The 13,903-nt window shown below is 24.6% G+C and overlaps 4 protein-coding genes across 4 annotated transcripts; all 4 read left to right on the top strand.

Annotated features, from left to right (window-relative positions):
• Positions 1-142: 142 nt before the first annotated feature.
• Positions 143-1,937, top strand: LOC128952064 (uncharacterized). The gene is made up of 2 exons (XM_054297397.1): positions 143-767; positions 841-1,937. Exons 1-2 carry the CDS (start codon positions 349-351, stop codon positions 1,703-1,705), a joined length of 1,284 nt encoding a protein of 427 aa, XP_054153372.1. The 5' UTR covers positions 143-348; the 3' UTR covers positions 1,706-1,937.
• Positions 1,938-2,463: 526 nt separating this feature from the next.
• LOC128952094 (alkaline ceramidase 3-like) lies at positions 2,464-4,459 on the top strand. Its single transcript, XM_054297429.1, has 3 exons — positions 2,464-2,894; positions 3,548-3,903; positions 4,047-4,459. The coding sequence occupies exons 1-3, from the start codon at positions 2,677-2,679 to the stop codon at positions 4,307-4,309; spliced, it is 837 nt and encodes a 278-aa protein (XP_054153404.1). The 5' UTR covers positions 2,464-2,676; the 3' UTR covers positions 4,310-4,459.
• A 2,695-nt stretch (positions 4,460-7,154) lies between these two features.
• LOC128952147 (39S ribosomal protein L14, mitochondrial-like) lies at positions 7,155-7,863 on the top strand. Its single transcript, XM_054297488.1, has 3 exons — positions 7,155-7,193; positions 7,263-7,358; positions 7,414-7,863. The coding sequence occupies exons 2-3, from the start codon at positions 7,285-7,287 to the stop codon at positions 7,802-7,804; spliced, it is 465 nt and encodes a 154-aa protein (XP_054153463.1). The 5' UTR covers positions 7,155-7,193; positions 7,263-7,284; the 3' UTR covers positions 7,805-7,863.
• A 2,299-nt stretch (positions 7,864-10,162) lies between these two features.
• LOC128952237 (uncharacterized) lies at positions 10,163-12,495 on the top strand. Its single transcript, XM_054297595.1, has 3 exons — positions 10,163-10,500; positions 10,817-10,871; positions 11,908-12,495. The coding sequence occupies exon 3, from the start codon at positions 11,981-11,983 to the stop codon at positions 12,416-12,418; it is 438 nt and encodes a 145-aa protein (XP_054153570.1). The 5' UTR covers positions 10,163-10,500; positions 10,817-10,871; positions 11,908-11,980; the 3' UTR covers positions 12,419-12,495.
• Positions 12,496-13,903: the final 1,408 nt, after the last annotated feature.

Below are 13,903 nucleotides of genomic sequence, written 5' to 3'. Positions count from 1 at the left end.
TTTATATTATTATTATGTAATTATTTATAAAATTTATTTAAAAAATATTGAATATAATAGTAAATAGCAATAGATGTCAGCATTTTGTAAGTGAGTGCCAAATGAGAGTACAGTTTACAGGCATTGAACTGATTGTGAATTAACACTAACATTGAGTGACAATAATAACAACAATGGATTCAATTGATTGAGTGATGACTCAATTGAATGCATTTGTTGTTTACATTACATAATATTTAATACAATTATTGGACACATTATGACACAAATGTTTATGTATTGTCATTGAATGCAACAAATAATACAATCATTTGAATGTCATTTACAGATTGATTGTCAACCAAATTGATGGTCAAAATGATGGATAAACTAATGTTTTTGTTTTTCATATTAATATTTGGATCACTTGTGGTGAGCGACGGCAGTCTTCTTGATGTTGATTACGAAGGAGATAGCTTTACATGCGATGAATTGATTTGTTTGGATACACCTCCCGATGACTTTCCACGACCACCACCGATACCATTGCATATAATGAAAGCTATTAAAAATGAATTCAATAAGACTAATGATGAAGAAGTCGCCGAACAAGAAGATTGTGGTATTTGCGAAATATTGGATTATTTTGTACACAACGGACACTTCCCAACTATAGCCAACTCTTCTGAAGTTACGTCTGATTCCTGGCTAACCATTATTGTGGTCACAACTGTCTGTTCGCTCGCTTTTCTTATATTTTTACTCATAATTCTCGTCAAATTCAAGAAGTAATTATTGATTTGTCATTTAAACAAAATTAAATTTAAGACAATTTTTATTAATTGTATTTTAAACCAATAGTTGGAAGATATTTCCTGTGAGCGACTCGTGTCCTATACTCCCCGAGAGTTTTTTAGGCGGACATAAGTCGGCGCCACCTCCCTGTTCGCCGACTGATTCATGCATCTCACCCGTGGTTAATGAAAAGTCACCGCAAAGTGTCATCATTGATGAGCCGACTAAGAAAACAAGCATTTCTAGTAAGTATTGGAAAAGAGGACCAAATGTTGGCGACGACAGATTAGGAACTGATGTAAGCACTGATATGGATCCATATAGTGATGCCGCCAGTTGTACTTCAAGCCCAGTCTACGCTGAATTAGATCCGGCGGGTGTCACTCATGCCTTGTCTACTCCGACACCAATAATATTAGGCGGATCTTCTATCAGTCCTTATGCTGTATGCAACACTTATAGCGAAGTTGCGGATGCCGTACGTATGGCAGCACTGGGATCATCATCGGCTCTATTACCTGATGCCTCATATGATAACGCAGCTTACTTGCCATCAAACAATCCCAATCAACATATATATCAATCGCGATCTCTCCGTCGGGCACATAGAGCGGCCACTTTAGGACAATTGGGTAGCGCCACACCATTGCTTCGGTCTCATTACAATCTGTCTAACCCAACACCACAACAACAACTTAATTACTTGACTGGTGGTCGGCCACAGAAAAAGCCGCGACCTTTTCACTCACAAATAAATGCTCGTAGCGGTCGTCTTCCTGACGATCTTCAATCGGCACGTTTTGAAAGGCACGGCATTTATAGCGATCTTCCGACTCAATCACCAACACTGACGACGTTTAGAACTGCCAGACATGCTCTTAGAGATAATCCGAAGCGACCGCTTCCACCCGTTCCCGGAGTTAGACTTTAAAACATCTCACTGTTATATGAAATCATTAGTACATTAACATTACTATTTATTTCCAGTAATATTTCATAACTACTAATTTACATTGGTACTTTATTTATTTTTAAATATAATTTTGTCTATTTTGCAGTTATTTTGTTATGACTTAAGTATTTATTAGGTATTTATTATTAATTTAATTCCAATCTCTATAAAGGAATAAATACTTCCATAAATTATATATTTAAATGTTAATTATGTGCTCAATATATACATAATATGTCATCTAATATACGATAAATTAATATTATACATAAGTTACTGAATATTTACGGTAATTGCCATAAAACTTCATTTTATAAAATGTAAATAATTATTAATATTGATAAATATCCTTAAATCCAATACAAATCACAATATTATTGTTATTGTTTAAAGTAAATGTATTAATCATGCACAATTTTACAAATAAACTCATCAATGAAATTTAAATAATACGACTAAATATTATACTTATTAGAACTGCAAACTGAACCGAAACCGTAATCTACGGTAATTGATAAAACCGGAACCATAAGCGATACAATTGCCGTACTATTATTACTTATGGTTAATGTATAGCAATATATGTATATTATTGACAATATATGATAAATGATATTAACTATTAAATTAAATTATATTATTTGTTTGCAAACAAAATTTATTTAAAAGAAAATAACAATACATTGAAATCATCTGTTTTTGAGGTAAATTTCATTGAAAACTGAAAACAAGTTTTAAGTGAAAAGGGAAGCGAAGGGGAGGTCTATAGCAATGAAATGTTGTGTTTAATAGTGAATGCAATGCATGTGTGAAAAGTCAGTCAATTGTGACGACTATTTGGTAATACAATCTCTTGAGTGATAACATTGTGACCATTAAGTCATCTCTAATATTGACAACTGAATCACTTGACAGAAGACAATAAGACTATTATATTAGTGAGTGTTTGAATGGCGCCCAGCATTGGTCTGTCTGAGCCCGGGGTGTATGGTATGTGGGGTGTCGTGACTTCCACTTTGGACTGGTGTGAGACCAACTACGAGACGACCCGATATGTGGCCGAGTTTTGGAACACAGTGTCAAATGTGGTGATGATTTGGCCGCCAATTATTGCCATTTATCACGCTTTCATCAATGACTTGGAGAGACGTTATATGCTATGCTTCGGGTATCATATTATTTGATCATAACTTAAATTTACTCTAATTTTACTATTGATATACAGTATTACAACATAACTACAGTATTATCGTATATGATATTACTTGACTTCACTTAATATACCAATCAATTTACATTTCAATCACAAACATAGACTACTTTAGATATACTACTGTATACTTTTTTTTGCAGACAATTATCATTTTACATATCATGATAATAGCATATACACTATCATATATTGCATACTAAATACATCACTATTATTAATACAGTAGTTATACAATAGTATTAAATTGAAATATTATCACTTCCTGTATCATATATTTAATAATTTAATTTAAAACTACAATGTAAACTATAAGCTTAATATTAATCTATTTTTATACTTAAGTTATGAAAAACGTTAATTTGTAAATACTTTGAAAAGTATTATCAATTTATGATATATGATATTAATGTGATATTGATGTCAACATTTGATTTTTAGCAATACTTGACACCAAAAGCAGGTTTTCTTGACCTAAGATCTGACAAAATACTTGTTTCCTTATATTAAAAAACGAAATACTTTTACTTTCATTGTCAGTATCAATACATTTGCATATTTGCTTAAAACTAATAATTAAAAAATGAATGATAAATTTGATTGAATTACAGGTTTTTATGTTTGGTAGGCTGTGGCTCCTGGATGTTTCATATGACACTAAAGTATGAGATGCAACTGTTTGATGAGCTACCTATGCTATGGGGTAGTCTAATGCTTGTTTACTGTATGCTAACACTACTCTATCCGATTGACTGTTCGTGGAAGCAATTGTTGGCCACTAAAGTTGGTCTAATAAGTTATGGCATAATATCAACGCTTCTGTATCTGTGTTTCAAAACACCGATTTTGTTTCAAGTGTCGTATGGTTTTATGGTAACACTTATGCTTTATTGGGATATTTGTTTGGTTAAGTACAAGCCGTGTGACAAAAGGATTTTTATATGGGCCGCTATTTTTTATTACACCGGTAGGTGTAAACATTTGTCATAATATTAGTTTGTAATTATAATTTATTTGAAACAATTTTTATTTCATTTCCAGTTATATCGAAATTTTTTTTTACATTTATTGAAAAATGAATTAATTTAAAAATCTATTTCTGGTAATTAGGTTTCGCTCTTTGGAATATCGATAACATATTTTGTGATAAATTAGGTCTATTTAGACAAATATTACCATCATTTTTGGTGCCATTCACACAATTGCATGCACTTTGGCATTGTTTGGCCGGTTATGGCTCTTATTTGCACATTGTGTTTACTGCACACTCTCGGGCTTTAATTCGGGATCAAAAGGTTAAACTCATTTGGTGCTGGTATGGGGTAGTCCTGTCCAATGAAAAACACTTTATTAGCTATAAAAAAGTTGTCTAACACAGCAGTATAATGTATTATTGTATTTAATTACCGGTAATTGAAAAAAAAACTTTAAACAGAAATATGAGAACAAAAATCTTTTATTAATTAGTATAAATGATTTATAGTAACATTTGTAGAGTAATTTGTTTGACTTAATAATATATGTATCCTATTATATATATATTAATATATATATAAGTTTTATTAATTTAACAAAATTTAGACGAACAATAAATAATTTTATAATTATTTTTTTAATTAACAAAAAGAGATTAATAATTAGCCAATGGATTTAGTATATTTAGTTTTATAATATATATATATATATATATTTACTCTTTATTTAAATTATAAATTTATTACCATAACTATTGGTGCCGTAATCTTTTATGTATAAATTTGAACTAAACTATATATTTATCAGGGTATTATATTTTATTATAATAATCTAAATTATACGATTGATTTTATATTAGTTAGTTTTTTTTTGTTTTTAGATTTAAATTTTTACATTTTTTAGTATTAAGTGAACTTAAATATTTAATTAATTTTCATTATAAAGTTTAATTTTTAAATCTGATAATGATAATTTATCTTAAATCGTAGTTTCAAACTTCCTTTACACACAAATTTGCAAATAATAGATAAACTGACAATAATTAATATTTAAAATCTTTATAATTATAATCATTATCTGCCTTAAAACTAGTTTTACACTAGAATTTGTTTTACATAAATAGGTAAAAGTTTTTTCAAATTATACAAATGTGACCCAATATTAAATGCAATTCCTGTTTTTATATACAGTAATATATAATATTAAATACTATATTTCTATAACGCTTAATGCTATGTTTCTCTTCCTATTATATTTAACTATAGTTAAATAGAAATTTATCATTATAACATAAATTATGCAACACTTTTTTTATAATATATAAGTTTAAAACATTTTATATAATATAACTTTTATATTGAATTTAAAGAGAATCAAACTCAGGAAATCAAATGTTTTTATAAATGAATTCAAACATTACATTAAAAAAACAAATTTTTAATAACTATAAAATTACCATTTAATGAGTTTATATATCATTTGAATTTATTTACATTAGTTTACCGTATTTTACATGTCATTAAATTATTTCATAAAATTAATTATTTGAACATTATTTGCAGACAGGTCTTTTTAAAAAGATATCATATAGTCAATAATATATATTATATAAAATAACTATAATTTTAATAATATATTTAATATTTAACAAATATCGATTGATTAATTTTAAACTAAGTCAATTTTAATATATATAATGTTATGTAATTTTTATTATTGTTAAAAATATTTAAATATTATTTAAAATATAATTATATTAAATGATGAATTGTTAAAAATAAATTGATAAACAATTAGTTTACAAAATTTTTTTTTATAATTTATTAAGTTTGTCATAAATTGATATCATTAAATGTTTTTGTTATATTTTTTATGATTGTTATAAAACTAATTATAAATGTGTTGTTTGATTGTCTCCAGTAATTGCAAGCTATTAATAGCATATACAGTATTATATTTTATTAATTGCGATACATTTTATATTATAATTAATTAATAACAAAAAATACCACTATTTACGTCAATCATTTGTTTCATAAATTATTTATTAATTCAAAATTAATTTATAATATGTTTACTAATTATTAAACAAATCATAACATATGTGGTGATAGGATTTATCTCATATATACTGTAGATATATCATAATATTTATAATTAGTATTTAATTTATTGTTTTAGATAAGTAGTTATAAGATTGATGTATATATTAACCTTTTTTAAGACCGTTTAGTCCACCTGAGAGCCCACATTAAACCACTCATTAGATTCATTGACCACAAATAAACAGACAATTTGTAGCAAAATTATATTTTAAAACAAATTTTTGTCTGGCAATGCTAGGGCTTAATATTCTCAACTGTCTTGAATCGTGAATATTGGTTTATAATGCATACGTTATATTGTATATTATATTATTTTTACGTTATATTGTATATTATATTATTTTTAATCCCTTTTCCCGCATTAAATACTGTGTTGACAAATACAAACAAAAGAATATTTAGTTTTATAGACTAATTTGATATACAATTAATATGATAACCAATATATGATTTGTTGTCATTGACGGTGTTTTGAGAACCCTATCTATGATTCTTTAGCGATATATTGGTTATACTGTGTACAGCACTCATAACCATTGAAAGTGCAATCGGTTTGAGGAATACATACCGATTAACGATAGGACAGTTCAGAGTACTACATATATTATCTGTTTCCTGGCCTTAAAAAATCTCAATTATGCTTAATCCCGATCCCGGGTTGCAGTACTCGAAAGCAGAAACTTAGCCTTTCGGCTACCGAGGCCTGTAATTATTATAAGCGGGGTAATAATTTTTAAAAATTAATTGCTAATTAAGTTGTATTAAAATATTATTTTTTATTTAAATTAAATTATTAATTATTAATTATTAATTATTAATTATTAATTATTAATTATTAATTATTAATTATTAATTATTAATTATTAATTATTAATTATTAATTATTAATTATTAATTATTAATTATTATTATTAATTATTAATTATTAATTATTAATTATTAATTATTAATTATTAATTATTAATTATTAATTATTAATTATTAATTATTAATTATTAATTATTAATTATTAATTATTAATTATTAATTATTAATTATTAATTATTAATTATTAATTATTATTATTATTATAATAAAAATAAATTAATATAATATTGATTAACATTTGATTTATAATACTGTAATATAAATCATATTAATCTTTGATTACATTTGTTTGATAAGAGAGTCCTCTGGTGTGAGTATATGACGGCATGTATTGATTGCAACAATTGTTTTCAAATTGAATTGATTTATATTCCTATAGTAATCACACAAACAGTGATATAATGATTAAACATATATTAAGACAACCGATAAATGTATTGATTGGACAATCATTGACACAAAGACATGCTTTTCAGTGAGTATTGGCTACACATATGATGACTAATATTTACCGATGACTTGATGTCCAGCACATCACCAGTACTTCAATGGATTACAAAACAAACGCGACTTCGGGTGGTAGACAACAGTCAGTTGGGTCGGGAGGCTATGACTGATGGCAGCAAAGTTAAGTGCATTCATGTCTATACAAAGAAAAAGACCGGAACTAACCAACCAGTCGGACAATTGGGTGATAAAGTTTTGGTCACAATAAAGGGTCAAATGAAAAGAGGATATCTCGTCGGTCTTCGCGCTTATCAAAGACCAATGGTTCCCAAATTTGACACAAATAATGTGGTACTCATTGAAGATAATGGCAATCCATTGGGCACTAGAGTAGCGGTTCCGGTGCCGAACTATCTCCGTAGTAAAGGACCCGAATTGGCCAAAATCATTGCCATCAGCTCAAGATTTGTCTGATTTGGACTTCATTTGTCAAATCATTTTGTTTGCTAATTAGTCAATCAATTGTTAGTATTTTCTAATATTGTAAATCAAATCAAGTTTTACTATATTATAATAAATATTTATACAAAAGTTAAAACTATTAATATTTTCAAATGATTTTTGATAATTACCGCAAAAATATTTCATTGAAATAGTTAATTATAATTAACGTAATTTACAACTTATATATTTATTTGTGTATGTAATACAATTAAAATAATTATTATATACATAGTATACATATTATCATTAATAATTTATATAAATACTAAACAAGTTATTTAAAATACAATAGTTTAAGGTTACGAAATAATTATTTTATTTAATAATCATTAAGAATAATCATTTTTAATTATATATGTTATCATATTTTATCCATAATATACTGTATTTATTGCCCACAATATAGCGTAGTGTATACTTGTATTATACTGTATAATTAATTCCATAAATTTATCATCAATTTTAACTTAAAATTAAATTTAAAAACAGAATAGTTTTTATTACACTTTAATTTTAAAATGCATTTAGTATTTTAGTTAAAACTAATGTATATAAAACAATATATGTATAAAATATAGTAAAATATTAATGATTTTTAATGATATTAATGATATTTATACATAATTAAAATGAAAATCATAAAAAAAAGTTTATAGACTTTCTATTTGTTTTGCATTTAATTATCTCACAGTTTCCCAAATTAATTGTATAAATGTAATTTAAAATAATGATTTAAAAAATAGTTGTTTTGATTAAAACCCAACTCTGAAATTGAGTTTATTTTCAATTTATTATGACTTTAGCTCTCTTTCCTTTGACGTCAATTTACAGCCAAAAAAACAAATTAAAACATATTTTGATAAAACACATAAAACTAATTGCTTTTATATTGTTTTTAGTTTCTTGTGGTGTATAAGATAAGAGATTTATAACAATTTAGTTATTTTATTTGAAGATTAGTCAATGTCTAACAATTTTATTTTTAATTATTGTCATACGTTTCATTTAAAATTGATTTCAATATACAAAAACATTAATAGTTAAAAAGATTATCCAAAAATTGTGGAAAAATTACTGTAAACGACAGCTGTAATTAATGCTATAAAAATAATGCTATTTTAAGATTACTTTCTAATCTTATCATTATATAATATATATTATAAATTTACTGTTAGTCAATGTAGAAATCACTGTATATTATAACAGTTGATATTTTTTGAATTATATTGCAATAAATATTATTTATAAAAAAAATGATTACATTTACCAATTTTGAATCATAAAAACTAGTACACTGTCTAATCAAAATTTATACACCTGTACTGTACTATTGATATTAATTTATTTTTGGTGACATACTCTATATAATATGAAATTTATATTAATGCATTTATATTTGGTCTTATTATACATTTATAGGTAAACTATATATATTATAAATTTTATTTACTATTGTTATTAATCGCATAATATTAGTACTTTATATTAATTATAATTTATAAATTTTGATTTGTATTTTATATATACCTTATATATTATAACTACGACAATAATGATATAAAAATTATAAATAGCAGTATTAGCTAGTTCAATTTAATGGTGCAATTATATGGTCTATATGTTTATGAGTGCTATTATCATCCCTAACCCTCCCCTACATTTAGTCCCCGATTTTCGTCACAATTTACGCAAATTCTTAAACCCATTTATTACTGTATAAAATAATATGGCTAAAATAATGTAAATGTAGTAAAAATGAGAGAACCCGGGAGTTTGGGATAAAACACTATACATACGGAACATCAGGTGATTATACATAAAAATCGTATCACTTATTTTTAAACATTTTTCATTAGCCATGCTTTTCATTGCGATATTTTATTTCTGGCAATTTAAGAGAAAATTATTTTTTATATTAATTTTGTGCGATATTTTTTGTTATTTATATATTTTTTAATGATTACTCATTATATTCAATGTAAACAGTTATATATATATATATATTAAGTGACATATTTGTTGCAATTAATTTTGAGATTAAATAATAGTAGTATTAATATTATTTTTAATTTCCTACACTTATGTGTCAATAGTCATGCAATATATGAGTCAAATGAGTACAGAATTAGTGCCACTCTATCATTGTTTTACAGAATATTAGAGATCATGTATTGCAAGGAATAGCAGTCAATAATATCATACAAACATATACTGTATATATCACACACACGTTCACTCATAAGCCCTTCCTTTCAATTTATAGCAATAGATATAGTCTTTTACGTAAAACTGGTTGAATACCCCTCTAATACTTCCCCTATAGTGCGCGTGTCCTCAATATATAGTGAAAATTTCTATGACTTACTCACTCAATGATATTGTATGAGGAGAGGGAGAGAGAGAGAGAGAGAGAGAGAGAGAGAGAGAGAGAGAGAGAAGAAAATTGTTTGATTGATTAAACTGATCGCTGACTGACTTTCAATTGAGAGACCGACTCTTGTTTGACGTCAATCCCAGTAATAGTTTTACCAATTTTTCGATTCATTTTTTGTTCATTTCTTTCACAATACAAAAGAGTTGAGAAGAGTTGGAGCAAAAAGAGTTGGAGAAACCTAACTGTGCGGACAGTCAGTCTGTTTTAGTTCACACACACAGCTATTCACTAAGTATTACGAGAAAATCGTTTTATAAATATATTATTAATATTTTAATGTACTATTCATTAATATCTAAACTTGTTCTATAAATATCATATAACCACTAATAACTTAAATAACGATAAATAAAAAATTGACCAAAAAATATATGAATGTAATTATAATTTATATATTTATTAACATAAATAATAAATTCTCTAACTTTAATGTATATGTTTTCTATTATATAAATTATATATTGACATCTGTTTTATCCAAGTTTAAATATATATATTGTATATTATAATTATTAAGTTTATATAAGTAATAATTGTTTTATAAATAGCAAACATTGTTGTGTTGGTTTCACACCGATTAACGATACCTCACGAATTCAATAAGTAAGTTAACATTTTATATAAATTTAATATTTTTGAAATTTAAAATAAAATTGTAATTTTCTAATTATGTTATATCTACATATACTAATGTTATATCTATTTATATACTATATAAATTATATTGTTTAATATAATATCAACATAAATAGATTGATTATTTTACAATTTATTATTCTAATGATAAAAAGATATTATGTGTAATATGAGAAAAGAGATATTAAGTTTAAAATTATAAATATTGTAACTTTTTTACAATGTTTTATATTGTTATTAATGACAATGCAGTCAATTATAATATTTGTAAACTCACTGTATTTGAGAATTTAATTGAATATTTATTTATAATATTATTTTCATTTTATATCTGTTTTATAGATTTAGCATTTATTTTTCAATTATAATGAAGTGTCATAATAATTATGTGTTGATAATTATGAAAATTAATTAAAATAAATATTATAAAAATGTTTTAATCTAAAAAAGGAGTTCAAGTATTTTCTTAATGTATGCCATTTGATATGTTATGACATTGATGTCCTAAAAGTTGATTACAAGGATAATAGCAAATAATTATTTTTCTGTATGTTTTCGTAGTGTTTTAATTATCATAGACTAATATATATTGAAAATATAACATATATAAGACATAACAATAAGACATTAAAGTCAATATTAAGATATGAAAAATATCTAATAATTTATATTCATATATAAATGTCTTATAATGTCAATAGTTTAGCGCAAACTCTTCAACTTAGAGCTACATTACGTCCATTTAAATATAAACTATATATTTATAAGATATAATAATAAGACAAAAAACTATTGCTTTTATTAATAATTCAATTCTACTCTCAATAGTCTAATATTCATTACGTTTTTCCATTTGATACAAATCAGTAATTATATGTTACGTTAAATATATATTAATATATCAAAAGTATACTAAATTGATATTAAGTGATATATAAATATTTAAATCACATTAGTTTTATTTCTAATATTTATTATTATACAATATTTTTTCTTGTTTTAGCATATAATATAATAATAAGCGCATTACACGTAAAGATAATTTGATGAAATATTTTTAACAAGAAATATTGTGAATGACTATTGATAAGAGCGCCAAAAAAATCAATCAATATATTAATAATAGCGACCAAACAATGGCAACTTCAACGATGACACCAAACAATCACTTCAAGACACCTTCTGCTACGACTACTTCATCTCAAGAACCCATGGAATTGTCATCACGTTTGACAAAAATGCATATAAATGATCGACACTCAGGTGAGGCTAATATACCTCGAAGACAACCAACCATTGTTTGTGAGGACATCGCTGATGATATTGACTTCGATGACGAAGAGTTGACAGAAGATGAAACATATGGTAAAGAAAGCGACCAAAAGAGCAGTGGAGTGGTTCGGTCGGCCAGTTCGGCCTCACTGTCTGTCCCTCAATCAGGTGAACTCGATTGTGGTCAAGAAAAACGACGGCCACCGCTAACAGATGATCACATGCTTATTGAATCCAATTAAACATTATTTCAACATTTCTTATAAAACATCATTGGTTTGACATTCAATATAACATTAATATTATTTATATAATATATGTATTATTAAATTTATTCATTATTTTATATTCATTTCATACATTTATTAGTTAGAATAATACTTTACATTTAATTATATTTATTAATATTATATTATAATTAAATACAAATTGAGTAGTATTTTAATATTAAATTGATAATTAAATAATATATTTTTCTAATAATATGGAAATTACACGAATTAATAGTATGAAACGATAATTATTTTAATTTATATAATTTAATATTTTTTCTAAAATACTATAAATAGATTTAAGTAACTAAAATTGATTTAGTAATGTTTGACAAATATCGATAGATTAAACAATTATTATTAATTTTATTATTTAAATTACAATGTTTGTTGTATAAAAATTTAGAAGATTTATAATTTTTCTCATTTTTACTAATTTTCTCATCGATATTCACACCACAATTCAAAGTTTTAACATTTAGAAAATTATTTTATTAAATCTATATAAAAAAATTCTTGAAATATAGTAAAACTTATAAAACTGTTTTTTAAATTATTATTAATAGTAAATTCTCAATTATTTAAAGTGCAATTATCTAATTGAATTTACTATTAATTTAATGATTAGTGTCATTCAAACCCGTCTAAATTAGTAAAGATTATTATAAAATTATTAACTGTTATTATTATATAACAATTAATTTTTAGACCATAACAATATTTTCTAGATTTAAATGATTATTAAAATACACAATTTATTTTTTTTTAAATAACAAATTTAATAATAATTTAATATTAATATATATATATATATTAATAAATTATAAAAATTAAAATAAAGGAATTAATTAAAAAGACATATACTTAGGAATCATAAAAACTAAATTTATATAAAAAAACATTTTGTAAATTATGATCACATTATTGCACATAAAGTTATTTTAATATTTTAGTCAAATATTTTGATGAAAAATAAATTGATTTTGATTGATATACCAAAAATGGATTATTTTATTATATTTAACGATCAATCGATAAGTGATTTACTTTCGACTTCCACTTTCATGAATTATATAATATATGAATTCATTTTAAGTATTAATTTAAGAGAAATCATATAATTTTATACAAATTTAGCCCAATTTAAACACCATTAATGTATAAACTTAGTGCATTACTAAAGCATAATAATAATAATAATAATAATGATTTTTATGCTATTATACGTTATAATGTATAATACATATACTATTCAATGACATTAAGACATTAAATAATAAAAACAAAATGATTTCTTGAGCCAAAAATAAGTTCATATTTATAAGTATACGATATATAAATTACTGTATAAATGTATATACAGTATGATGTATCACATAAAAGCATTTGATTTTTATTTTTATTTTTCTATTTACGTAAATTGTATGTTAAAATACACTGTAATTGACGGTAAAC

The sequence above is a fragment of the Oppia nitens genome, unplaced genomic scaffold, assembly GCF_028296485.1.
Source record: "Oppia nitens isolate AA-2021 unplaced genomic scaffold, nextdenovo-longstitch-racon4-pilon3 scaffold1_pilon_pilon_pilon, whole genome shotgun sequence".
NCBI classification, from domain to species: domain Eukaryota; kingdom Metazoa; phylum Arthropoda; class Arachnida; order Sarcoptiformes; family Oppiidae; genus Oppia; species Oppia nitens.
This window is presented reverse-complemented; position numbering and strand designations above follow the sequence as displayed.